The sequence below is a fragment of the Hemiscyllium ocellatum genome, chromosome 1 (assembly GCF_020745735.1).
Source record: "Hemiscyllium ocellatum isolate sHemOce1 chromosome 1, sHemOce1.pat.X.cur, whole genome shotgun sequence".
In the NCBI taxonomy this organism is placed as follows: Eukaryota; Metazoa; Chordata; class Chondrichthyes; order Orectolobiformes; family Hemiscylliidae; genus Hemiscyllium; species Hemiscyllium ocellatum.
Window position 1 is genome coordinate 87,727,272 of NC_083401.1, and position 24,789 is coordinate 87,752,060.

Consider the following 24,789-nt stretch of genomic DNA (forward strand, 5'->3'; position numbering starts at 1 on the left):
TGTATATAAATAGTAAGAGTTTGGAAGGATATGGACAAGTGCTGGCAAATGAGACTAGGTTATGTTGGGATATGTGGTTGCCATGAAGAGTTGGACTGAAGGGTCTGTTTCCATGCTGTACATCTCTATAACACTATAAGTGGAAGTAGGTAGCTAGTTAACACGAGGGTTACTCTGAATAATATAAACAGCTGTGATGATGTCATTTGGATTCACGCCAACAGTGTTTAGTGGAGCTAAGCACTGCAGTGTTTAACTTTGGCCTTCCAGACAGCTCTAAAAACCTAATTATGAAATCCAGTTATGGAGGTGCTGTGGGAGAAGTTTGTGTCAACAAACCGGTCTCAAATGCTTTTAAACCCAACTGAAAGCGCACAATTCTTTTTCAAAAATGTTCAGCTTGTAAAAATGCGGGTGGCTTGACTACACTCCATTAATTCACAAGTCTAATTTGTGTAGCAGAGCCAAAGTTACCTTAAAAACTCATATTATTAATTCAACATAAATGGGCTAGAATGGTTTTGTGACACCTCCCATAGGATTGCAGTGTTATATCATGCTATTATGTCACTGCACTGCTTTCAGAGACCAGGAACGTGACGTTGGTTCAGTTGGAGAAGGATCGGGAGGAACTACGAAACAGATACGAAGGAGTAATTCAAACGCTATCTGAAGAGCACCAGACTGAACTTAAAGAATTAGAAAAAAGACTTGAGGAGCTCTTCACTGCAGAGAAGGAGCACCTACAGCAAAGCTTTGAGAATGATGTCAAGCAGTTGCAAGCACAGCTTCAAAAGGAGGTCTGAATGTGTTTTTTTTTTTGGTTCTATTTCCCCTTTCCACCCTCTGAAGTATTTGATAAAGTTTTGCATCTCTAGTGCCAAGGAGACAGTTGTAAAAGCTGCACCGTTTTAAAAACTTGATAATGGTTGTAGCTGCTGTTGTCCATGTGTACAGTTAAACACAGCCACCCAGAAGTTATCACAGATTCTCTGTTCTTTCGAAATGGCAATCATGGATGTTAATGGTTTGATTTGCACTTGCACTTCTTACTTGTACTGTCTCACTGTACAAGCCATTGAAGAATTATGGCTTGAATATGGTATAACTTTTTTTAATGGTGTACTAAAACCACATATTGAACAGTTGCTTTTGCCATAAGAAATTTTGTGGGGGCTCATCAGACTTTGCCAGAATTAATAACATTCCATAGTTTTCAAATTATTTTTGATATTTCTTCTTCTATCATCTTCACGTGTATGTCCAAATCTGCATTTCACTTCTGAATTGGTATAAAGGGGCATTTAATCAGCATTTTATACTTTCAGGATTGTAGTCTCAGAAATTGTTGATTTATTGTTTGGTCTTGATAGGACTGTTGTACAAGAGGGATTCCCAATACTTGATACAGTGAAATTAACATGGGAAATTATCTCAAATTTTCAATTTTCTTTTGAGGTCAGTAATGAATGTCATCACATCATCACTGGGTGGAATGTCAGGTTTGTTATGTTGAGGTGACTGCATTATTTTAAAACAAAAGGCATGTCGTTTGCTCTGTTTGTTGTGCATACTTTGTGTACTAAATTCCTTCTGGCTTTTTATTTTTCTCAATCTGTTTTCTTAAAATCGGTCTCCAGAAAACTAAATGAAAGGAAAAAGAAAGCATTGAACCATATGCCCCGATTGTTGAGGTGTGATCTGTCCTTGAGATGTACACTAATATAAAAATAATAATACTTTAATTTAGTATGAAATGAAAAAAGCCAAGTTAGTGCAAACTGTCCTTGATTACAGCAAGAGGTGAGTAATGTTGAATTTTATCTAATTCACCTGAGTTGGATTTTTTTCATCTTGTGATACTTTGTCACTTTGTTGAGAGTCAGAAATTTGTAAACTGGCATTAGTCCAGATTTGCAGATGTAAATGACCACATGGTCTCAATGTGTGGACTTTTAATTTGATTGACATGCCAGCATTAATAACCCTTGACTGCTAATGTTGAAATTTTGAATAATAGTGAAGTTTTGAGCAAGCTTTATTAGCGAGTCAATGTTTTTAGTCACCCTGGGTTCCTTTTTCAAGCTCAATATTTACTTAATATAAATGACTGCAGATGCTGGAAACCAGATTCTGGATTAGTGGTGCTCCTCGGATGTTTACCCAGTTATCAGACTGTTCTTAATCTGCAACTTGCTGTGATGAACCACCCAATGTGAAGTTTCCTTTCTTATAACTGCTAAGTAGCAGCTCAGAGTGGCAAAGGCAAAGGTCCTTTTGTCCCAAATTTGTTTTCCCTTGTTTTAGTGGATAGTAACGGGAAGTTATGTAAAACCAGTTTGTCCCAGAAGATTATGGCAAGTCCGACTTAGTTATCAGCATTTGGGGCTTTCCTTGTTTGATGTTGAAGCCCCTATCCCATATAGTGTACCAAAATTCTGTAGATTCCCATAAGTTTTGTGTTTTAGCATATATGAAATGCCATAGGAGACTTGTCTGAATCTATTCAGTTGTCTTGCTACCTTTTCTGCAGCACTGACGACAGGTCATAGAAACACAAGAGCAGGAGTAGGCCAGGCTAACCAGGAAGACAGTAGAGCAAAAATGGCAGGAGTTTGTGGGTATAATTGAGGACACTATACAGAGGTTCATCCCCAGGAAAAGAAAGATTATCTGGGGAGGGATTAGACAACCATGGCTGACAAAGGAAGTCAGGAAATGTATTAAAGAAAAAGAGAGATCCTATAAAGTGGCCAAGAACAGTGGGAAATCAGAAGATTGGGAAGGATACAAAAACAAAGAGGATAACAGAGCGTAATAAGAAATGAGAGGATCAAATATGAAGGTAGGCTAGCCAGTAATGTTAGAAATGATAGTAAAAGTTTCTTTCAGTACATAAGAACCAAATGACAGACAAAAGTAGACATTGGGCCACTTCAAACTGATGCAGGAAGCCTAGTGATGGGAGATATGGAAATAGCAGGAGAACTAAACAAGTACTTTGCGTCAGTTTTCACAGTGGAAGACTTGAGTAATATCCCAACAATTAAAGGGAGTCAGGGGGCTGAGTTGAGTATGGTTGCCATTACAAAAGAGAAAGTGCTAGAAAAGCTAAAAGGTCTTAAAATTGATAAATCTCCTGGCTCCGATGGGATACACCCTAGAGTTCTGAGAGAGGTGGCTGAGGAAATAGCGGAGGCATTGGTTGAGATCTTTCAAGAGTCACTGGAGTCAGGAAACGTCCCGGATGATTGGAAGATGGCTGTTGTAACCCCCTTGTTCAAGAAAGGATCAAGACAAAAGATGGAAAATTATAGGCCAATTAGCTTGGTAAAATTAGTTGATAAATTCTAGAATCCATCATTAAGGATGAGGTTTCTAAATTCTTGGAAGAGCAGAGTCTGATTAGAACAAGTCAACATGGATTTAGTAAGGGATGGTCATGCCTGACAAACCTGTTGGAATTCTTTGAGGTGACAAGTAGCTTAGACCAGGGAAACCCAGTGGATGTGGTCTATCTAGACTTTCAAAAGGCCTTTGATAAGGTGCCACACGGGAGGCTGCTGAGCAAGGTGAGAGCCCATGGTATCTGAGGTGAGCTGCTGGGATGGATTGAGAATTGGCTGTCTGACAGAAGGCAGAGAGTTGGGATAAAAGGTTCTTTTTCGGAATGGCAGCCAGTGACGAGCGGTGTCCCACAGGGTTCAGTATTGTGGCCACAGCTATTCGCATTATATATTAATGATTTGGATGAGGGGACTGGGGGCATTCTAGCAAAGTTTGTAGATGATACGAAGTTAGGTGGACAGGCAAGTAGTACTGAGGAAGTGGGGAGGCTACGAAGGATCTAGACAGTTTGGGAGAGTGGTCCAGGAAATGGCTGATAGAATTCAACGTGAGCAAGTGCAAGGTCTTGCACTTTGGCAAAAAGAATAAAAGCATAGACTACTTTCTAAATGGTGAGGAAAATTAGCAAAGCCAAAGTACAAAGGGATCTGGGAGTGCTAGTGGAGGATTCTCTAAAGGTAAACATGCAGGTTGAGTCTGTGATTAAGAAAGCGAATGCAATGTTGTCATTTACCTCAAGAGGGTTGGAATATAAAAGCAGAGATGTGCTACTGAGACTTTGTAAAGCTCTGGTGAGGCCCCATTTGGAGTACTGTGTCCAGTTTTGGTCCCCACACCTCAGGAAGGACATACTGGCACTGGAATGTGTCGAGTGGAGATTCACACGGATGATCCCTGGAATGGTTGGTCTAACATATGAAGAACGGCTGAGGATCCTGGGATTGTGTTCATTGGAGTTTAGAAGATTAAGGGGAGACTTAATAGAAACTTACAAGATAATACATGGCTTGGAAAGGATGGACGCTAGGAAATTGTTTCCATTAGGCGAGGAGACTAGGACCCGTGGACACAGCCTTAGAATTAGAGGGGGTCAATTCAGAACAGAACATTTCTTCAGCCAGAGGGTGGTGGGCCTGTGGAATTCATTGCCACGGAGTGCAGTGGAGGCCAGGACGCTAAATGTCTTCAAGGCTGAGATTGATAGATTCTTGTTGTCTCAAGGAATTGAGGGCTACGGGGAGAACGCTGGTAAGTGGAGTTGAAATGCCCATCAGCCATGATTGAATGGCAGAGTGGACTCGATGGGCCGAATGGCCTTACTTCCACTCCTATGTCTTATGGTCTTATTTGGCTCTTTAAACCTGCTGTGCTAGTCCATACCATGATCATGGCTGCTCGTCTATCAGTGCCATGTTCCCACTTTCTCTCTTTTCTTACCCCTTGATACTTTTTGATTTCTCAAAATTTATCATCACTTCCATGAACATACTCTGACCCAATGGTAGCGAATTCCATAGGTTGACAAGAAATGGCTGACTCTGTGTATCTTGAGGCTGAGACTCTTGATTCTAGACCCTACCAACCAAGGGAAACACAACCCTGTCAGAATATATACAACTTGGACCTTCTCATTTTTCTGAACTCTAGTGAATACACATTTGACCAAACCAATCTCTTGCCTTAAAGACAGCCCTATCACCACCAGTGTCAGCTTAGTGAATCTACCACCTCCAAAAGACCCACTTGTCCCTTCTTGCTCTTTCTGGTCTATGGATCCATTATCAATCAATGCTAGTGTATTACACCCCCACTCCAGGTGCTGTATGCATCAATTTGTGCACTAGTCTCTTAAGTGGGACATTATCAGAACCTTTCATGAAATCTAAATACACCACATCCACAGGTTGTTCCTTATCTATTCTCCTGATTAATTCTCAATAAGAAGAAACTGCTCCAAAATAATGGTTAAACAGAATATTTATAACCCTATGCCTTTTGTCTAGTCCCATTAATGCTTCCCAAATGTTCAGTTATCATGTCTTTATTGTAGATAGATACAAGCATTTTTTTTCCTACATCTAATAGTCTAATTGGTCTGCAACTCCCCTGTTTTCTCTTGTTCCCTTTCTAATTTAGGGTTAGATTTGCCACCCTCCAAGCTGTAGCAACTGCTTTCTAATCTGCAGAGTTTTGCAAGATGACCATGGGACACAGGAGCAGAACTGGGTTATTCAGTCTTTCGCAGTGCCTCTGCCTTTCAATGAGATCATGGCTGATCTGATAATCCTTGAATATACTTAGTAACACACTTCAAAACCCCTCCTGCAATATAGAATTCCATGTATTGTCTACTCTCCTAAGACATTCCTTTTAATCTGTCATTTCTAACTACCCATCCATCCAGAATTTTCAGGCAACTTCCTTTTTACACTGTGGAATACAGATTATCAGACCCAGGAGATTCATCAGTCTTAAACTCCTTTCTATTTCTCTAGCACTATTTTTAATCCGTGCTCATTTTCTTTTAATGCTCCTGTTAGTTCCTTGGCATTTCTGAGAACGTGTCCTCTCTTGTAAAGAGATGGAAATGTGTTCAATTCTTTGGCCATTTCTTTCCCCATTTCTGACTCTGAGAGTCTACCTTTTGTCTTTAACTTTTTTCTGGTCGCACCTAAACTTTTGTAGTCATTTTTTTTTCTCATGTAAGTTTCCTCTCGTATGGTTTTCACGCTCTCTTGATTAATCTTTTGTCTTGTTTTAATGAATTCTGAACTGCTGCTTGGCTTCAGGCTTGCTATTTTGTCTGGCTGTTTTGTCTCCTGTTTGAATCTAATGCTAACCTAATTTCTTTCTTTAAACCATTGTTGAGCAACCTTTCCTATTTTTTTGCACCAGGTAGGATTAAATGATTGTTGATCATGTATAAATTCCTCTTAAAAATTAGCCATTGTCTACGCAATGCCAGCCTTTTTACCTGACATTGCTAATGGGCACCTCATATCCTTATGTAGATTCGGGGCCTTCATTTGCATTTAACTCTTTCTTTTCATGGTCCTCCTTCCCCAGTGGACCCTGCGCGCACATTGTTAATTGATCTTTTCTCATTGCGCAGTAATGAATCTAGGATAGCCTGCTCTCTCGTTGCTCCTCAACATAACTAGTCTTAAAGCTCTCATATACACTCCAGAAAATCCTCTGTAATGTTATTGCTAAATTGATTTTGTCCCATCCATATAGAGTAGATATACTCCTGCCATATAGAGAGGCTTACTTACCTGAGTGATTAACCACACTAAACATGAGAGAATATCTTAACACCCAAATTTGAAACTTGTGACACTGGCTCAACTACTTTTGCATGTTCAGATGAAGTCTTATTTATGCTGAGAATTAAATAAATTGCGATTGTATCCAAAATGTATGCGATAAATAGGATCAATAGGATAAAATAAGCCTAGCCAGCAATGTTGATAATCAAGTGGGTTAAATGACCGCCACCTGGCTCCACATAATGTACTCTGAACATTTAAGACATGACGTCAAACATGATTTTCTCTTTTTTGTATTTAGATTGAAGGGGTAACCTCTAAACATGATGCCCATAAACTGGAGCTTATTGCAACTCACTCAAAAAACCTGGAGTGTCTTCAGAAAGAATATCAACAGTCTCTAACAGGTAATCAATGCCGAATATAATGGTATCATTCTAGTAAAGTGACCTTGTGAAAGGAATAAATCTAATGTTGCAACAGATGATAAACAGATGTAATTCCTCAATATAATACATTGCGTAACTGCAAACAATTATCACAACTTGGACTTATTTTTGTTCATTGCAGAGCTCAACAGATCACATGAACTGGATCTGAAGACACTTGATGAGAGCTTTAAAGAAAGACAATCACTATTGCAGGTTAGTCAACCTTGCTACAAAGAAAATGCTTCATAGGATTAATTCCACAATGTGAATACAGCTATTTGCATATTATTCTATGCAATGTCTGGAGTGAATGGTTAGAGAATCATTTTGATGTTTGTTCTGTGACAAATGTTTGCATTTAAAATTAGTGCTTCAAATACAGCTCTTGAAGTTCTGTTGCACCGATCCTGGCAGATTTCAGTGGTATAATACTACATCTGCAGGATAAGGCCTTCAAACATAGAATACTACTTCAGTATTGCATTCAAGCAGAACATTGGATACAAATCATCAGAATTGGGCTGAAGTCAGTTAAATTTGAAGCAAGAATGTAATCTGTTATGGTACCTAATGTTATCTCTGGGAATAACCTTGAGCAAGAATTTACTGGAAATTGAAGCTCATACAACCTACTGCAATTGCAAAAACATTACACACTTTTAATCTCTTCTCATCTATTGTGTGCAATTGTTCAAAAGTAGAATTAACCATTGAAAGAAATCTGATCGCTCTTGATACCACATTCAATGGTTTTAACTACGATAAGTATCAAATTTGAGGTATTTCGCCTTTAGTCTCATGTCCCAGTTATACTATCCCCCTACTTTCCTCCCACAGTCCAAAAATGTGCGGGTTAGGTGAATTGGCCATGCTAAATTGCCCGTAGTGTTAGGTGAAGGGGTAAAGGTAGGGTATGGGTGGGTTGTGCTTCGGCGGGTCGGTATGGTCTTGTTGGGCCGAAGGGCCTGTTTCCACACTAAGTAATCTAATCTAGTTAATTTCAAATACAGAACAACAGTAACGGTTATTTAAGTAAGGTCAAGTATTTAATGAACTTCATTGAGAACCAAACTAATTTGTGATCTGGCTTCAGAATATGGCTTTGAAAGGTGCTAGTGAACAAATAATTGACTCATATTTTTCAGGGAAGGCAGAGTATGAAGTCTGACCTGCCAAATATAATTGGGACAACATCCCCTCAATTACATTAGATGTGAACAATAAATACTACTTTTCCAATGTTGCTGTCCATCCCAAGATCATATTTATGGTAAGGGCTAAACACAAAATGTATCCTCATAGTGATCGGTCATTGCAGAAGATCGCTCTGCCTAATTGAAGTTGCCCAGTTGGTCCTTTTCTTCCCTAATATATTGCAGGGTTTCCCCCCTCCTTTTTAATGTAGTCATCCAACTCCCATTCAGAAGGTGATTGAATCTGCTTCCACTAGCCTTTCTGGTGATGCTTTCCAGACATTAACTGGTTCACAAAAATAAAAACTCCCATTTTCTTCACCTGGGTTCTTTTTACCAATTATCTTAAATCTGTATCCTCTTGTGACCAATTGTTTCTACAACTGGAAAACCACTACATTTACTCTGCTGAAACAAGATGTTATTCTGATGTTTGCTGACAATCTACCCTGCAGCTTCGTAAGAGAACCCCCTTCACACTCCATCCCTTCAAAAGAAAATAACTTGCCCACTTCCACCATTACATTGTTCTCTACACTTTGCTCCATTCCTCGCATCGCTGTCATGAATTAATTCAGTCTAAGGCTATGACAAGCATTGACTTGTGCTGCCCAGTACTGAACACACTACTCCATCTTGGATCTAGTGTCTTGTAAATGCTAAGCAACATTTCCTTTCTTTGGGCTGTTACCTCTCCATTTTTCAAGTCAAAGGCCATGGTTCTTTTTTTTTAAAAAAAACTCTTTCCAAGCTTATCCCACAATTTTGTAAGCTTTATACATGGGTCTCTGTTCTTTCACACTATCTTATAATTGTCACCCTATGCTGCTGTGTGACCATTCCAAACAAGGTAACAAGTAAGGATGCATGTAGAGTCCAAACTTTACAGTATGGAGGAAGGTCATTAGATGCCTTGACTGTACCACCTCAACTACCCAGCTAGCCCTCTTTCAGATATATATCCAGCTCTCTCTTTGATACCTCTGTATGGAAACCACCTCCACATTTCCCAAAAGGTGCAATCCAAATCCTAAAAACTTTCTCTCTCAACTCTCGCTGACAATCTCTCCTTCCTGATATCATTCTGGTCAATTTCCTTTGCATGCTTTCCAGGACTTAACATCCATCCTTAAATAAGGTGCTCAGAACTAATCACAATATTCTTAATGTGGTCTGATCCATGATTTATAGGGTGTAGCATCACTTTTTGAATTACAGATGTACAGCACGGAAACAGACCCTTAAGTCCAACTCATCCACGATGACCAGGTATCAGGAACTAATCTAGTCCCATTTGCCAGTATTTGACCCAAATCCCTCCTATTCATATACCCATCCAGATACCTTTTTATAAATGTTGAAATTGTACCAGCCTCCACCATTTCCTCTGGCAGCTCATTCCATACATACACCACCATCTGCATGAAAAGTTGCCCATTAGGTCCCTTTTTATATCTTCTCCACAGCGACCCCAACCCTAAACCTACACCCCCTAGTTCTGTACTCGTCTATTTTATCCTATTCATTTCCTGTCATGATTTTATAAACATCTGAGGTCCCTCCTCAGCTTCCAATTCTCCAAGGAAAACAGTCATCATATTCCGCCTCAAATCCTCCAACCCTGGCAACATCCTTGAAAATCTTTTTTGAATCCTTTTTTTCCAAGTTTCATAACATCCTTTCTCTTGGAAGGATGTTCAGAATTGCACACACTATTCCAAAAGTGGCCTAACCAAAATCCTGTACAGTTGCAACAAAACCTCCCAACTCTTATATTCAATACTCTGATTAATAAAGGAAAGCATACTAAACTCTTCCTCCACTAGGACAAAGTGAGGACTGCAGATGCTGGAGATCAGAGCTGAAAATGTGTTGCTGGAAAAGCGCAGCAGGTCAGGCAGCATGCTAGGACCAGGAGAATCGACGTTTCAGGCATGAGCCCTTCAGGAATGAGGAAAGTGTGTCCAGCAGGCTAAGATCTTAGCCTGCTGGACACACTTTTCTCATTTCTGAAGAAGGGCTCTTGCCCGAAACGTCAATTCTCCTGCTCCTCAGATGCTACCTGACCTGCGCTTTTCCAGCAACACATTTTCAGCTCTTCCTCCACTATCCTATCTACCTGTGATTCTACTTTTCAAGTAGCTATGAACCTGCACTCCATGGCCTCCTTGTTCAGCAACACTCCCTAGGACCTTACCGTTAAGTGTATAATTCCTGCTCTAATTTGCTTTCCCAAAATGCAGCACCTCACGTTTATCTGAATTAAACTCCATCTGCCACTCCTCAGCCCCTTAGCCCATCTAATGAAGATACCATTGTAATCTGAGATGTCCTTCTTGACTGTTCATGACACCTCCAATTTTGGTGTCATCCGCAAACATACTAACTATATCGCCTGTGTTGACGTCCAAATCATTTATATAAATGACGGAAAGCAGTGGACCCAATACTGATTCTTGTGGCACTCTACTGGTCACAGGCATCCAGTCTGAAAAGCAACCTCCACACTGCCCTCTGTGTTGTTTAACTTTTGAACCAGTTCTTTATCCAAATGGCTAATTTTCCCTGTATTCCATGGGACCTAACTTTGCTAACCAGTCTCCCTTGGCGAACGCCTTACTGAAGTCTCTATATAGATCACGTCCACTGCTCTGCTCTCATCAATCCTGTTATTTCTTCAAAACACTCCATCAAGTTCATGATACGCGATTTCTCACTTGTACAAGCCATGTGATTATTCCTAATCAGTCCTTGCCTTTCCAAATACGTGTAAATCCTGTCCCTCAGGATTCCCTCCAACTACTTACCCAACACTGACGTCAGGTTACTGGTCTATAATTCCCTAGCTTTTCCTAACCACTCTTCTTAAAACGTACCACGTTAGCCAACTGCCACTCTTTTGGCACCTCTCCTGTGACTATTGATAATACACATATCTCAGCAAGGGGCCTAGCAATCACTTCCCTAGCTTTCCACAGAGTTCTAGAGTACACCTGGTCAGGATCTGGGGATTTATCCACTTTTATGCCTTTCAAGGCATCCAGCACCACCACCTTTGTAATATGGACCTCCTTGCTAATCTAATGAAAATCTTGTTTTCAGGGCCAAATTGAAAAACTGATTGAGGAAAATGATTCTCTACAGAAAGAAATTCAAAATAAGGAGGAAATCCTCAAAGCACAAACACCGAAGGAAAAAGTAAGTTCTGTCATACTCCAAAAGAATACTTGCTGGTTTAGGAGTGTTCTTTAGATTGTGCTATAAATAACTTGGATTTGTATTGCTTATGTTGGAGGTCTTGGAATACTTTTGACTGATTTTCTTTTTGTTTATAAATCACCTCCACTGTCAATGACTTGATTGTGCCTTTGTATAATAGTCTGTCTCAAAGCATTTCTGTTTTGAAGAAGCATCTGAATGGAGCTAATTCCATAGATTTGAGAGGGTATGAGAGTATAGGGCCTAGCTAGTCAAATGCACAACTACATGTGAAATATTGCATGTGATACAGTTTAAAACCATCTTAAACCAAAATTAAATGTTTTTTTGAGAGTTAATATTTTTCATGAATTTAGCACTAATTAACTTCAACATTTGAGACAGTCAAGCATTTTAAAAAAAAAACAGCCAAAGGCTGATTTTAAAATTTGTTTGGTTGTGCTGGTTCTCAACTTTTTGCATCTTGCATGCCACTGGCCATTTTGTCAAAATTCTGGACCCACCATGAGGAGAAACAGCCTTGTTTATTTCAGAGAGTATATTTTTATATTTATCTGTATTGTAGTATTAATCACTAACAAATTTATGTATTTAATGGAAGCTTTCCAGTGTTTTTAAAAGAACACTTTCCTATTGAACATTTGAATTTTTGCAATTAATAGCATCCCTGACTAGGCTAATATTGCATGGAATTATTTACCTTCAGTCTTGTGCTCGTCATATAATTAATGTGTGCAACACATCAGTATTTATTCTGCTTGTGTAATTTGAGAATGGGGGTAAAAACAGAACAGGGGTTCAACCTCCTTGAATTATTGTGCTACTCTATATAAACCTCATGGCTGATCTGACTGCTGCCTTAACTTCTCTATCCTGCCTCGACTGTAACTGGAATATGTTCATGGATCCAACCTCCACTCCTGCCTGCAGAAAAAAGCTCAACACCAATCCCTCAGACATTCCTCAGCATTTCCAATGCAAATAGGAGACCCTTTATTTTTAAACTGCAACCTGATTTGAGTCACATGCATCATCTCAGCATCTGCTCTATCAAATTCCCTCAAACTTGTTTCAGTCAGCTCACCTGAATCTTGGCTTCTGTGAATAGTGGCTTAACCTGGTTGTCACGTCTTAAGGAGAAAGTAAGTAAGGACTGCAGATGCTGGAGATCAGTCAAAAAGTGTGGTGCTGGAAAAGCACAGCCAGTCAGGTAGCATCCAAGGAGTAGGAGAGTCGATGTTTCAGGTAAGCTCTTCAGATGCTGCCTGACTGCTTTCCCAGCACATCACGTTTGATACACCAATTCTTAAGGTAAAGCTATCATCCCAGCAACCAGCCTGGTAAGCATTTGTTGAACTGCCCCATACATCTAAATACCTTAAACTGACCAGAGCTATATGCACTAGTCTGGTTGTGGTCCCATCAATGCTCTCCACAGCTGTGATTGTACACTCTCCTTTGTAATAAAAGCCAATCTTTTATTTACTTTTTAAATTTGCTATGTTAGGATCCTAACTTTCAGACTCATGTACAATGACCTCTGTCTACTGCAGTATCCTGCAGTTTGTCTATTTTAAAATGGTCTGCTTTTCCATTTTTTCAGGTTATATGAGTAATCTTGCATTTTCTCACAATACTCAATCTGTCAAGTTTTTTGCAAACTAATTCAATCTACTTTTATTTTTGTGTAGACAGTCTTCCCCTTACATCTTGCTTTCCTGTTTCACATCAGTAGTAAATTTGGCTACAAGAGAATTTTCCTTTTGGGCAAGGACGTTATAGGGTTGGATGAACCACATGGCCTGTTGAAATTACTGTACTTGCAAAAACTCTACTTTTTTTTTTCTCTTTGCTCCCCATATTTCTCTTTGAGACCAAAAATACATCTATCCCAACAATAAATACCATTAGCAAATGTAGAGTCCACATTGAGATGGGCTGGAGAACTTTAAGTATTCATAATCCTTTGGGTGAACACTTTTCTCCCTATCTCAGTCCTAAATGATGAGTACTTTACTGTGTAATGGTGACCCTTCGTATTTAAAATCCATGAGCAGTGGAAGCCATCAGTGTTTACCCTGTCAAATGCCACTGCAGAATTTTATGTTTTACTCAGATTGTGAATTCCAGGCAATTTAGATCCAATTGCCTCAGTCTGTTTTCATGTGCAACTTTATTTTCCCAGAGACTGATGTGTAGTAGGCCAATCATTGCTCTAGATAGAAGTCTAGATTGAGTGGTGCTGGAAAAGCACAGCAGTTCAGGCAGCATCCGAGGAGCAGGAAAATCGAAGTTTCGGCAAAAGCCCTTCATCAGGAATATTGCCCGAAATGTCGATTTTTCCTGCCCCTCGGATGCTGCGTGAACTGCTGTGCTTTTCCAGCACCACTCTAATCTAGAATTTGGTTTCCAGCATCTGCAGTCATTGTTTTTACCTAAAGATATGTCTGTCAACCTAAAAAAAAAACCCAAATATCATTCTCTCCTGTTATTTAGCCAGTATTCTAAATGCTAGTCTCTATTCTAGAAACTTGGGTCCGTATGTCCAAGGTGGGTTGATAGATTTATAGATATTAATGACATCAAGAGTTATAGGGTAAGCATGGTAAAATCATTTTGAGGTGGTTGATCAGCCATGATCTATCAAATGGCAGAGCAGATATGAATAGCTTACTCCTATGCTTGTGTTTACCCAACATGAAAGCTCATTCCCTTGTATCATTATCTTTGTGACACTTAATCAAACATCTTGATAGATATGGAGGGGTTCGTAGAATTGGCTTTTATTTCTGCTGGGTTCTAATTAGTTCTGAGAGAGACCGAAAGGATATTGCAGGAGGTGGGGATGGGAGGGATGATGTATTAACCACCGAGGTTATGAACAATTACTTTCAAGCCTCAATTCCCCACCCTCAACTTTGACCAGGACTGTCCTTTCATCTGTCTCCACTATTCACTCCTCATTGGACACACTGTTTTGACCTACTGTTAGATTTCATTGAGGACTGGTATAACATCAGCCTATCTCAACTTCGCAATGCTTTTGTTCTCTACCTAACCAGTTTTCTCCATGAATTAGGAGAAAGTGAGGACTGCAGATGCTGGAGGTCGGAGTCAAAATGTGACACTGGAGAAACACAGGTCAGGGAGCATCCAAGAAGAGTCAACATTTCAGGCATCAGTCCTTCATCCCTGATGGGCTTATGCCTGAAATGTTGACCCTCTTTGGATGCTGCCTGACCTCCCTATGAATTAGCTATACTTGTTTTGCTTGAGTCCAGACTTAACATAATCATCCAGTTTGCACATTATGAATTCCAGAGAATTTAGATCCAGTTGCCTTGGCCTGTCTTTATGGGCAACTTTATTGTCCCAGGGAGTGATTTGTAGTGGACAGATTATTGATATAGATTTAAGTCTGTCATCCTAAAAATGACCCCAAATCACCCAAAGAGTGATGCCACTATCTGGTGCACTGTCGTTTACCACCAGTAAAATTTCCAACTCTTTTGCACTACCTTCCCTCTAACATGACTCTTCTCCCTGGATATTTTCTCTCCATGACTGACCAACAACCAAGTTTTCCCAACTACGAAAAGCCATCCTCTATCTCTTAAGACCCTGCTATGGTTTTAGACTGCCTCACTGAATTGATAATCTCATGTCAACCTTCTTTTCTCCTTGTCTGGACTATTAAGCTAATATCTATGACTAACCCAATGTTTCTCTGTTTTCAATGCTTGGCTCTAACTCTGTTGTGGATTGGACCTTTTCATTTTTGGGTTAAATAGGACCCAGATTACCAATTGGCTGGTTCAGTATGACCAAATTAAATCATTGACCAGAGAACAGGGTTTATTACAGATGAGAGCTGGAGGGCAAGCAGGAGTGGCAATCCAGTCTATTGAATGCACATACTCTCTTTGCCATTTAAGAAAATCATCACTGATTTGATTGGAGTTTTAACTCCTTTTCCTGCTCTTGCAAATAGCCCTTAACTCTACTTTTAGATCATGTATAACTAAGGCAGCTCCCTATCTTATGCACTTATGAATATATTTAAAATAATTGAGGCCATCCAATTGATCATTGTTCATTTTGATTTAGTTTATCTCCTGGAAATCTACTTTGTTTTTCTCTCTCTGATTTAGAACCATCACCATCACCACCGCACCATGTGCATGCTCAGTAAAAGTCAAGTACGGTAGATACCTGAAATCTAAAATCTAACCTGGTGTGGATACGGTTTCAGAATAAAAGGCAAACTACTTGGGACTGCTGGAGAAACTCCAATGTGGCCACATCCGAGTGTTGACATTTAAGTTTAACTGAAATATTAACACTTGTTCTGTCTTCTTAGACACTGCCACTTCTAATGTGTTTCTCCAGTGCTTTGCTTTGAGTTTCCTTGTGCAGCAACTTTTTTTTGAGGAACTTTTATCAAATGTTTTTTGGGACTCAGAACATATTACATCTGCTGTCAACCCTTTATCCACTCTGCTTGTACAGCCTTGCACGGCATTCAGATCTATTCAATAAGACTCAACTTCACCAATATTGTTTTGAATTTGACTGATCATGTATCAAATGATTCACATTTCCAGTTAAGGTAATAAAAGATATAGCTGGATGTCAGCAAACTGGATCCTTTTTGTCAATTTAGTTTTTTATTTCACCTTTTTAGATTTCCACTTTTGACTAAGGTTTGGCTGTTACCCCTTTGATTCTGTAACAGTGACACATTCATGAGGAAGGGCTCATGCCCCAAACATCAGTTCTCCTGCTCCTTGGATGTTGCCCATCCTGCTGTGCTTTTCCAGCACCATAGTTTTCGACCCTTGCTTTGTGATGGCCTTATGAAGTGTCATGGGACATTTTCTGCTAAAGGCTGTATACAGAAATGATGTGGAGCTGCTGGTGTTGGACTGGGGTAGAGAAAGTCAGAAGTTACATGACACCAGGTTATAGTACAACGTTGGTTTATATCAAGTCACAAGCTTTCAGTTCACCTGACAAAGGGGTTAGGCTCCAAAAGCTTGTGATTTCGAATGAACCTGTTGGACTATAATCCTGGTGTTGTCTAACATCTGACTTGTATACAAATAGATGTTGAATCCCATATGTTGTATTTACGTAGTTTGCATGCATTGGTGTAGAGAAACAACTGTATATTTCAAGAGATTTTGCAAACGTTAATGAGGAAAGATGTAATAAAAGGAAATCTCATTTTGTCTATCCAATTATTTTCAAAATCTAAATTCCTTCTACATTACACTTATCTCCAGCTGTGATATAACAGAATTCTCTGAACAAATTAGAACATCCCTTTTAGTGTTTTAAGTTTGCCGATTAAAACTGAGGGGGATGCCAAGAGACACTGTAGCCAAGTGCATGGCAGGTGGAATCTACTGTGGTTAAGTGTGAAGTTTCCATTTGGGGTTGGAAGAATGGAGGTGAAAGGGAGTATTTCTTGAATGGAAGGAGAGTGAAAAGAGTTCATGTCCAAAGATGATATAATGGATGCAGATTCTCTGGTTTGGGGGTGGGTTTGACTATTTCTGAACCAGCAGATATGGTCTCAATAAAAAGGCAAACATTTTAGGACTGAGATGAAGAGAAATGTCAATCAGGGTGGTGCATCTTTGGAATTTTGTAACCCAGAGAGCTGTAGAGCCTCAGTCATTAAGTTCAAGATGGAGATTTCTAGTCACTAATGATATCTGGGAATGACTTGGAAATGTAGCATTGATAGGGTGATCAGCCATAGGACAGCAAGTTCAAAACATTGAGTGGCCTAGTCCTGTTCTGGTCCTAACACAAGTTAGTAGAAGCAATGCATCATGCCATTGAAAGCCTCTCTGTTTTCTTTATTAATAGAAAATTGACCCCCTGAGTCTATACCTGCAGCAAGAACTGGACAGTTTAAAGGCAGTACTGGAAATAAAAAATGAGAAGATACATAATCAAGAGAAAAAGCTGATGCAGATGGAAAAGCTGGTATGTAAATTTCAAGGGACTGGAATCCAGCATAGTATTGACCAGTATTTAGAGTAAGCTCTGATTTCTTCCATTGGAGATGGTTAATGACTCATTGTAACAAAAGTTACTTATGGTTATAAGTTGTATTTTTGAAATGGATATCCAAATAATGAAGTTAAATAGAATAACCCAAACTCTCTGTTTGATTTTATTCTCAAAACAAAAGTTAAATCCAAGTTTAGTTCTTTTGTTCTATCCTTCAGCTATTTAAGTATCCATTTCTTAAATATTGACAGTCACTCTAATCTGTCTTTATTGGACAGGATGTGGACAAGCTCAATATTTGTTGTCTATCTGTAATTACCCTGGAATTAAGTTGCTTGCTAGACCACTACATTAGCAATTACATTAGTATGGATCTGGAGTCATGGGTAGGCCAAATTTCCTTAAGTGGCATTCATGAAGTTGATGGGTTTTTATGGCAACTGAGACTGGTTATGTCATTTCAATTCAGATAATTTTAGGGAATTAGTGCAATTTGAACGTCGTCATCTGACACGCTTGGATTGGAATCCATGATCTGGAACTTTAGCCTGGCTGTTGATTACTTGTCCTGATGTTACCACCACATCACAGCCTCTTGTTAATGATCTGATGTTAATGTTCTTCATGTTATGCATCATGACTAATTGTACTCCTTCAAATCTAGGATGGTTACAGTAGTGATCTGAACTGGGCATGTGGAAGAACAAAAGTTAGGAAGAAAAGAGTAGTTACTTTAATGTGAAAATTATATATTTTTTTTCAAAGATGGAGAAACATACTGTGCTAGATGAAAAGCTTAAAATTGTGATGCAAGAAAATGAAGACTTAAAAGCTCGAATGGATAAACACATCGCTGTGTCTCGGTAAGTGAATTTAATATTCAGTCTATTAATGCAATCGCTGCAGTTGCATTTTCTTATTCTGTTTGCATATGACACTAAACTTGCAAAACTGAATGTTAAAAATGCAAGTTCTAATATCAATGATCAACTGTTGTTTGAACTTGTCAGTGTTCACACTGAATGCTGCAAGCTGGCAAGAATAACTCTAGATAGATGGATGTTAAAGCAGCAGAAATGATTGGATCCTCATCCTTCATGGTGACTTAAAGGAAATCGAAGAATTTAAGTTTTAAATGTGAAAAGCATGAATATATAGAGAGACTTGGTATTGAGTATTGTAAAACTTTTGCTTTGCCACATGACTGAGAGTTGCAGGTAGGTAGGATAGTGAAGGAGGAGTTTGGTATGCTTTCCTTTATTGGTCAGAGTATTGAGTACAGGAGTTGGGAGGTCATGTTGCGGCTGTACAGGATATTAATTGGGCCACTTTTGGAATATTGTGTACAGTTCTGGTCTCCTTCCTATCAGAAAGATGTTGTGAAACTTGAAAGGGTTCAGAAAAGATTTACAAGGATTTTGCTGGGATTGGAGGATTTGAGCTATGGGAGAGACTGAATAGGCTGGGGCTATTTTCCCTGGAGCGTTAGAGGCTGAGGGGGTGACCTTTTATACAGGTTTATGAAATCATGAGGGACATGGATAGGACAAATAGGCAAAGTCTTTTCCCTGGGGTTAGGGAGTCCAGAACTAGAGGACATGGGTTTAGGGTGAGAGGGGAAAGATATAAAAGGGACCAATAGGGCAATGTTTTCACATACAGGATGGTGTGTGTGTGGAATGAGCTGCCAGAGGAAGTGGTGGAGGCTAGTACAGTTGCAACATTTAAAAGGCATCTGGATGGGTATATGACCAGGAAGGGTTTGGAGGGATATGGGCCAGGTGCTGGCAGTGGGACTAGATAAGGTTGGGGTATCTGGTTGGCAGGAATGAGTTGGACTGAGGGATCTGTTTCCATGCTGTACATCTATGATTGGAAAATTATCAATTTTATTTCATGGTTATGCATTTGGATAATATGGCAAAATGGTATACCAATGATTAATCAATGGGCTGATTCTCTCTTAAATTGGATTTTGACCATTGTGCAAGTGTGCTGTTGAGGAAATCCCATCACCAGTTTGCACATGCCAACTATATGCATCTACCTGTTTCAAATAAACTCTAAGAATGCAGAGCATGGTAAATAGGCTTATCCTGATTTTCTGTCCTATCTTGTCTGCCAAATTTTCAGCAGGTCCATTTTGTAACCTTAGCATGAGAATACAAACTTCCTTTCCTCCCTCTATATTGTAAGCAAATTTAATTACAAAATATTTGGCCCTTCAAGCAAGTCACTGACATTCTTTGTAAAAGTTGCATCTTCACTATTTATGCACATGGCATTTTCTTAGTTACAGTTTGCCAGCTTAAAAATGACCCATTTAACTAAATTCTTTGTTAGTCAATCCTTGATCAAGCTCATTTACTGCACTTGGTGCAATGAGCCATTTGTGTAATGTAGTCAATTAATGGAACATAGGACTGTTGGTGACATCAAGCAGCACCTCCTCAGTAATATTTGCTCATTAATACTTTAGTTTGGGTTCCACAAAGGCTGCACGTTACATTCTGACCTCATTACAGCCTTTGATCGAGTATGGACAAAGGAGCTGAAATGCAAAGTGAGGTGAGAGTGACATCCTTGAGATCAAAGTCACGTTGGATGAAGTATGGAATTGAAGAGATCTAGCTAAACTGGAAGCCTTGGGAATTTGAGGGTGAGGGTGTAGCTCTCAGGTTGGGGTCATACTTGCCATACAAGATGGTTGCAAACTGGAGTGGAGATGACTCACGACCAACAGTCAGTGTTTAGCACAATTTTCAAAGCTTCGGTTACTGAAGCAGTCTATGTTCAAATGCAGCAAATCTGGGCAATGTCCAGGCTTGGGCTGAAAAGTAGCAGATGATATTCATGCCACCCAAATGCTAGAACATGATCATCTCCAACAAGAGATGATTTTTCCTTCACCCATTAATTTCAATGGCATTACCATCACTGAATTTCCCCCACTATCGACATCTGGAGGTTACCATTGATCAGAAAATGAACTGAACTCTATACATAAATATACTGAGTAAAAGTTCAGGTCCGAGGCCGGGAATACTTTAGCAAGTAGCTCACGACCTGACTCTCTCAAACTTGTCCACCATCTACGAAGCACAAAGTGTGTAATGGAATACTCCCCTCTTGCCTGAATGGGTGCAGCTCCAAAAACACTCCAGAAGCTTGACACCATCAGGACAAAGCCCACTTGATTGGCACCACATTCACCAGGATTCGTTTTCTTCAACGATGCTCAACAGCAGCAGTGTAAATCAACAAAAGATTGTGGAAATTCACAAAGCTGCTTGTAAGACACTGTTCCTTCAGGTCATTTGGACAAAATCCTGGAACTTCCTCCCTAATAGCTTCAAGAAGGCAATTCATCAGCTTGAGGGTACTTTGTGATGGCTGCTATTGGCTGAGCCAGCATTTTTTGTCCATCTCCCATGAGTGAAATAAATTTGTAGTGGTAAACTGCTGTTCAAGTACGGGGAGGTAGTTTTATGCAATGTTTACAAGAGGTTTTTAAGGCTGTTGTATGCTTTTCAAATACTGTGTTTTATACACATCTCCAGTTTTTCTGTAATTTTAAAAAATAATCTTGTAAAATTCTGTTAACAGTCTGAGTGCATTGGTTGCAAATGTATTATAAGTTATTGTTGGACCAAAGGGTCTGTTTCCATGTTGTATGACTCTATTGCAAAGATTTTCCCAAAGTGATATTCCAAGCTACATATGCTGCTTATATAGTAAATTCTTCTGATTTCTCATGTCACTAAATGTGGAGATATACTGACAGACGGGGCCATGAATTAATTTGCGTTGGTTTTATCTCCCTAATCAGCAAAAGCTTGTTTTTAAATCAAAATGCATTTTCATGTTTTATTTTTGCAGGCAACTCTCGACTGAACAGGTTGTTTTACAAGAATCACTACAGAAAGAATCAAAAGTGAACAAGCGCTTATCTATGGAAAATGAAGAACTTCTGTGGAAGCTACATAATGGCGATGTTCTTGGTCTTAAGAAGTTGTCACCAACATCCCCTTTATCCTTTCAGCCTTCCAAAGCCCCAGGGTCGTCCTCATCTAGCCCTACATCATCACCAAGGTGACACTCCCAAATGAATAACACTCAAAATGACTTTGAGATCGCTGGCTATAATGACAAACAAGGGCTACTGGATGTTGACCATGACATACAAACTATTGTCCTAATTATATGGGTTGAGAACACTTCCTTTGAGTGTTTCTAATTGTATATGAGACTCTGTATATAGAATATGTTGCACAACAGCACTTAATTAACACAGCAAGAATCTTGCTTTCGCCTTTTTGCCTATTACAAGTAAACTCAGGGCAAGTAGATTATATTTGACAAATTGAGTTTTCCTCATTGATTTTTGAAAAGGATTTTTATTTTGTGAATTGAGTGATTAAAATCAAACTGAAGTATTGGGGTTGCCTTCCCTATTCGCAAGCAAATTGCTGCTAGAGTCTTTTCCCAGAAAATAGAATGAGGACTAATGTTGCTGTCTGAAGTTGCACAACATATGGCATAAACTAAGTAGGCCAAATCTATCTAAATATTCTCATCTCCATGCTTTGTTCAATGTGTCAGAGGATCTCTGTGCAGAATTTGGTCCTTGATTAGTGTTAGGTTTATGCAGGTGCCTGTATCTATAAATGTTTGATCTCTCACAAGCTGAGAAAATGTAGCGCCATGGAGTTAACTGTTTTTATCTTAAGAACACTCTGTTGTCAATCTAAGCACTTGAGCAATATGGAAGTTTTGCATTTAACTAGTAGTGCAAGTGGAGCACTTGTATCCCAAGACCACAGAGAGAGCTCACGCTATGGGGAAAAAAATTGGATTTTTTAGCATAATGAGCGAATCTGCTTGACCACAAAGTAGATATTCCATTTTTTTTTGTGTTCAGATGGTCCTTCAGTTGCTTTTTGAATATTTTTCTGCAAAGATACATGCTGGTTATGAAGATTACAACTCTAAATATTCATTTGGTCACAAGTTCTTGGCTTCAGTTACAATTGTATGAACTTGGCATTTTTACAATGTGAAAATCTGTTGGACAGTGACTGCCTTGAAAACTATTATGAAATTTTGAGAGCATGTTTATATCATTATTAATGTTCATGTTGCTATATACTTGCACCTTTAGTATCTGTGTTTTGGCCCTCTATTTCACAACCTTGTAATGCTCTGCTGTTGAGAAAGGTAAGCAAAACGTAACTTGTCAAATTCTGATAACAGTTGAACTGATTTCTGTAGCAATCTGGGTTACCTGTCTTTATTGTCCTTTTATCTTTTCCCATTCACCAATATTCTCAGTGGCATCTGAACTTAGACCGACATGCAAATCCCAGACACCTTCGTAACTCTGTCCCAAAACCAAGGCAATGTAATCTTATTTGCACTTAATTTCTTTTACATCTGATAACCTGGAGTTTCATAACAGATTGTATCCTGTTGTTCTGATGGATTAATCTTAAGATCTGTTTATAAGAGCAATTTGACTTGTGCAATTTACTGAACATTGATTGTGATCCTGGCAGCTCAGTAGTGTGTGAATGTGGATCACCAGAAGCTTGTACACCTTTGTCTTTGTCTATTGTGACACCAGTGAAGAAAACTTGACCAAATGAGTCCTTCATCACTTTTTATTTTAAAATAATTTTGTCCCTAGAACATAATTTGATGTTAAGACTTGAGGTTTTTCAATTAGGTTGCATTCCAAACCAGCCCAGCTGAAGCTGGTTCAAATTGTATCAAGATTTATTTTTGGTTTCATGTCCATCTTTGCTAGAGTGATGCATTTGTGAATAGACCCCTCTGTTGTACATCCACATGTTGCTACTGCTGATGTATACATTGTTACCCTTGCAAATTGATGCTTGCTCCCATTTTGTCTTATCAGCTATGTTATGGCACACTGTTCACACTTTCAGTATAGCCATAGGTTCTCCTTTTTTAAAAAAAAAGCAAATGGACATAGCAAATGTTCATGTAAGCTATCAAACTTGGCATTCATGATATGAAATGCTACAGTTTCTCAGGATATCCTTGGTGAAAATGAGTTTTTAAAAATAAGACCGCTTTAAATTCTGTCATGGTGTAGTTTCTTCCACTGGATCCAATGCTCAATGAAACAGTCAACTTTGTTAAGTTCTGTATTGAAAATTTAATTTCATCTATAAACAGTTAAGCAGAAGAGTTGAGAACTACATCAGGCAATTGGATTTGAGCATGGTTTGGAAGCTTAATTTCTATGCAATTTTACACCATTGCCCAATGGAAATGCTGATGTGAAATTTGCAATACTAAAATCAACTTTTAAATGAAAACATTTCCTATTATCCTGTTGGTTCTAAAAGGCCAAACCCAATCTTTCTTTGACAAACTTATTGAGACTGTCAAGTCTGATTTAATCAAATTATTGCAGATCCTTGGCCCAACCAGTTTAAACTTTGAGGTTTTTTATTTGCACTTTCACTGAGCTACAAAACAAGTATGAGGTTTCATTAACCTTGCTAGAAATTTGAAAACTAATGGTTCCTGAGCAGCTCATTCTGCAGTTACTTTAGTGCAGAGTATTTGTTCTGCATGTTGGAGTCTCAATTACCTTGTTTAACTGAGGTTCCAATTTTTGGAAGAATGTTGCATTATTTGATAAAATTAGCAACACTTTTTTTCTGAATGGCTAGTTTCCATATTGTTATGATTGTTATACCGTTCTAGGTATTTGCAACATTTTAACAACTAGGTTACCCATAGAAGATCATTTCTAACTTTTGTAGTTAATACCCAAATTATATAAAACCTCTACCCTTAAAATCAATGAGTTTGTTATATTATAGGAAGGCATTTTGATACAATTAGTGCATCTAGATGAAAAATTATTCATGTATATCTTTAGAAGTCTATAGTAAAGTTTGTCAAGTTAATTGAAAGATTGTGCAACACGTTTTCATTTACTGATGTGTGCTTTGTCTGTTAGTGATCATTCTTTTTAAATTTAATGCATTGTCAATATATTTATCACATGTTGCTTCCTTGTTGAATAAAGTAATTGTTTTCTCTATCAAACATTGTGCTTTAATTTCTTGAAGTGTAAGCTGTTTCCGTGTCCCTCTGATCTGCTATGTCATTGACTTTTGGTTGCTTTTAAAAGACTTTCAGAATTTGTGTATCTTGAAATTATGGTGAGCTGCACTTTTTTTAAACAAACATCAGATTACCATTTTAGAGGTAGGGAATACAGGCATTAGAACTAAATAGGATGATTTGTAGCCTTTTAAATCTTGG

At 38.8% G+C, this 24,789-nt stretch overlaps 1 protein-coding gene across 3 annotated transcripts in view; it reads left to right on the forward strand.

Moving 5' to 3' along the window:
• mtus1b (microtubule associated tumor suppressor 1b) overlaps positions 1 to 24,405 on the forward strand; it is a 145,584-nt gene extending 121,179 nt beyond the window's left edge. For all 3 annotated transcript variants that reach the window (XM_060823985.1, XM_060823993.1, XM_060824001.1), the window contains 7 exons: positions 586 to 800; positions 6,919 to 7,024; positions 7,188 to 7,261; positions 11,344 to 11,439; positions 17,338 to 17,457; positions 18,250 to 18,347; positions 21,364 to 24,405. In XM_060823985.1, the coding sequence (XP_060679968.1) occupies positions 586 to 800; positions 6,919 to 7,024; positions 7,188 to 7,261; positions 11,344 to 11,439; positions 17,338 to 17,457; positions 18,250 to 18,347; positions 21,364 to 21,580 (926 nt within the window). In that variant the 3' untranslated portion in view covers positions 21,581 to 24,405. The remainder of the gene's footprint in view (positions 1 to 585; positions 801 to 6,918; positions 7,025 to 7,187; positions 7,262 to 11,343; positions 11,440 to 17,337; positions 17,458 to 18,249; positions 18,348 to 21,363) is intronic.
• Positions 24,406 to 24,789: the final 384 nt, after the last annotated feature.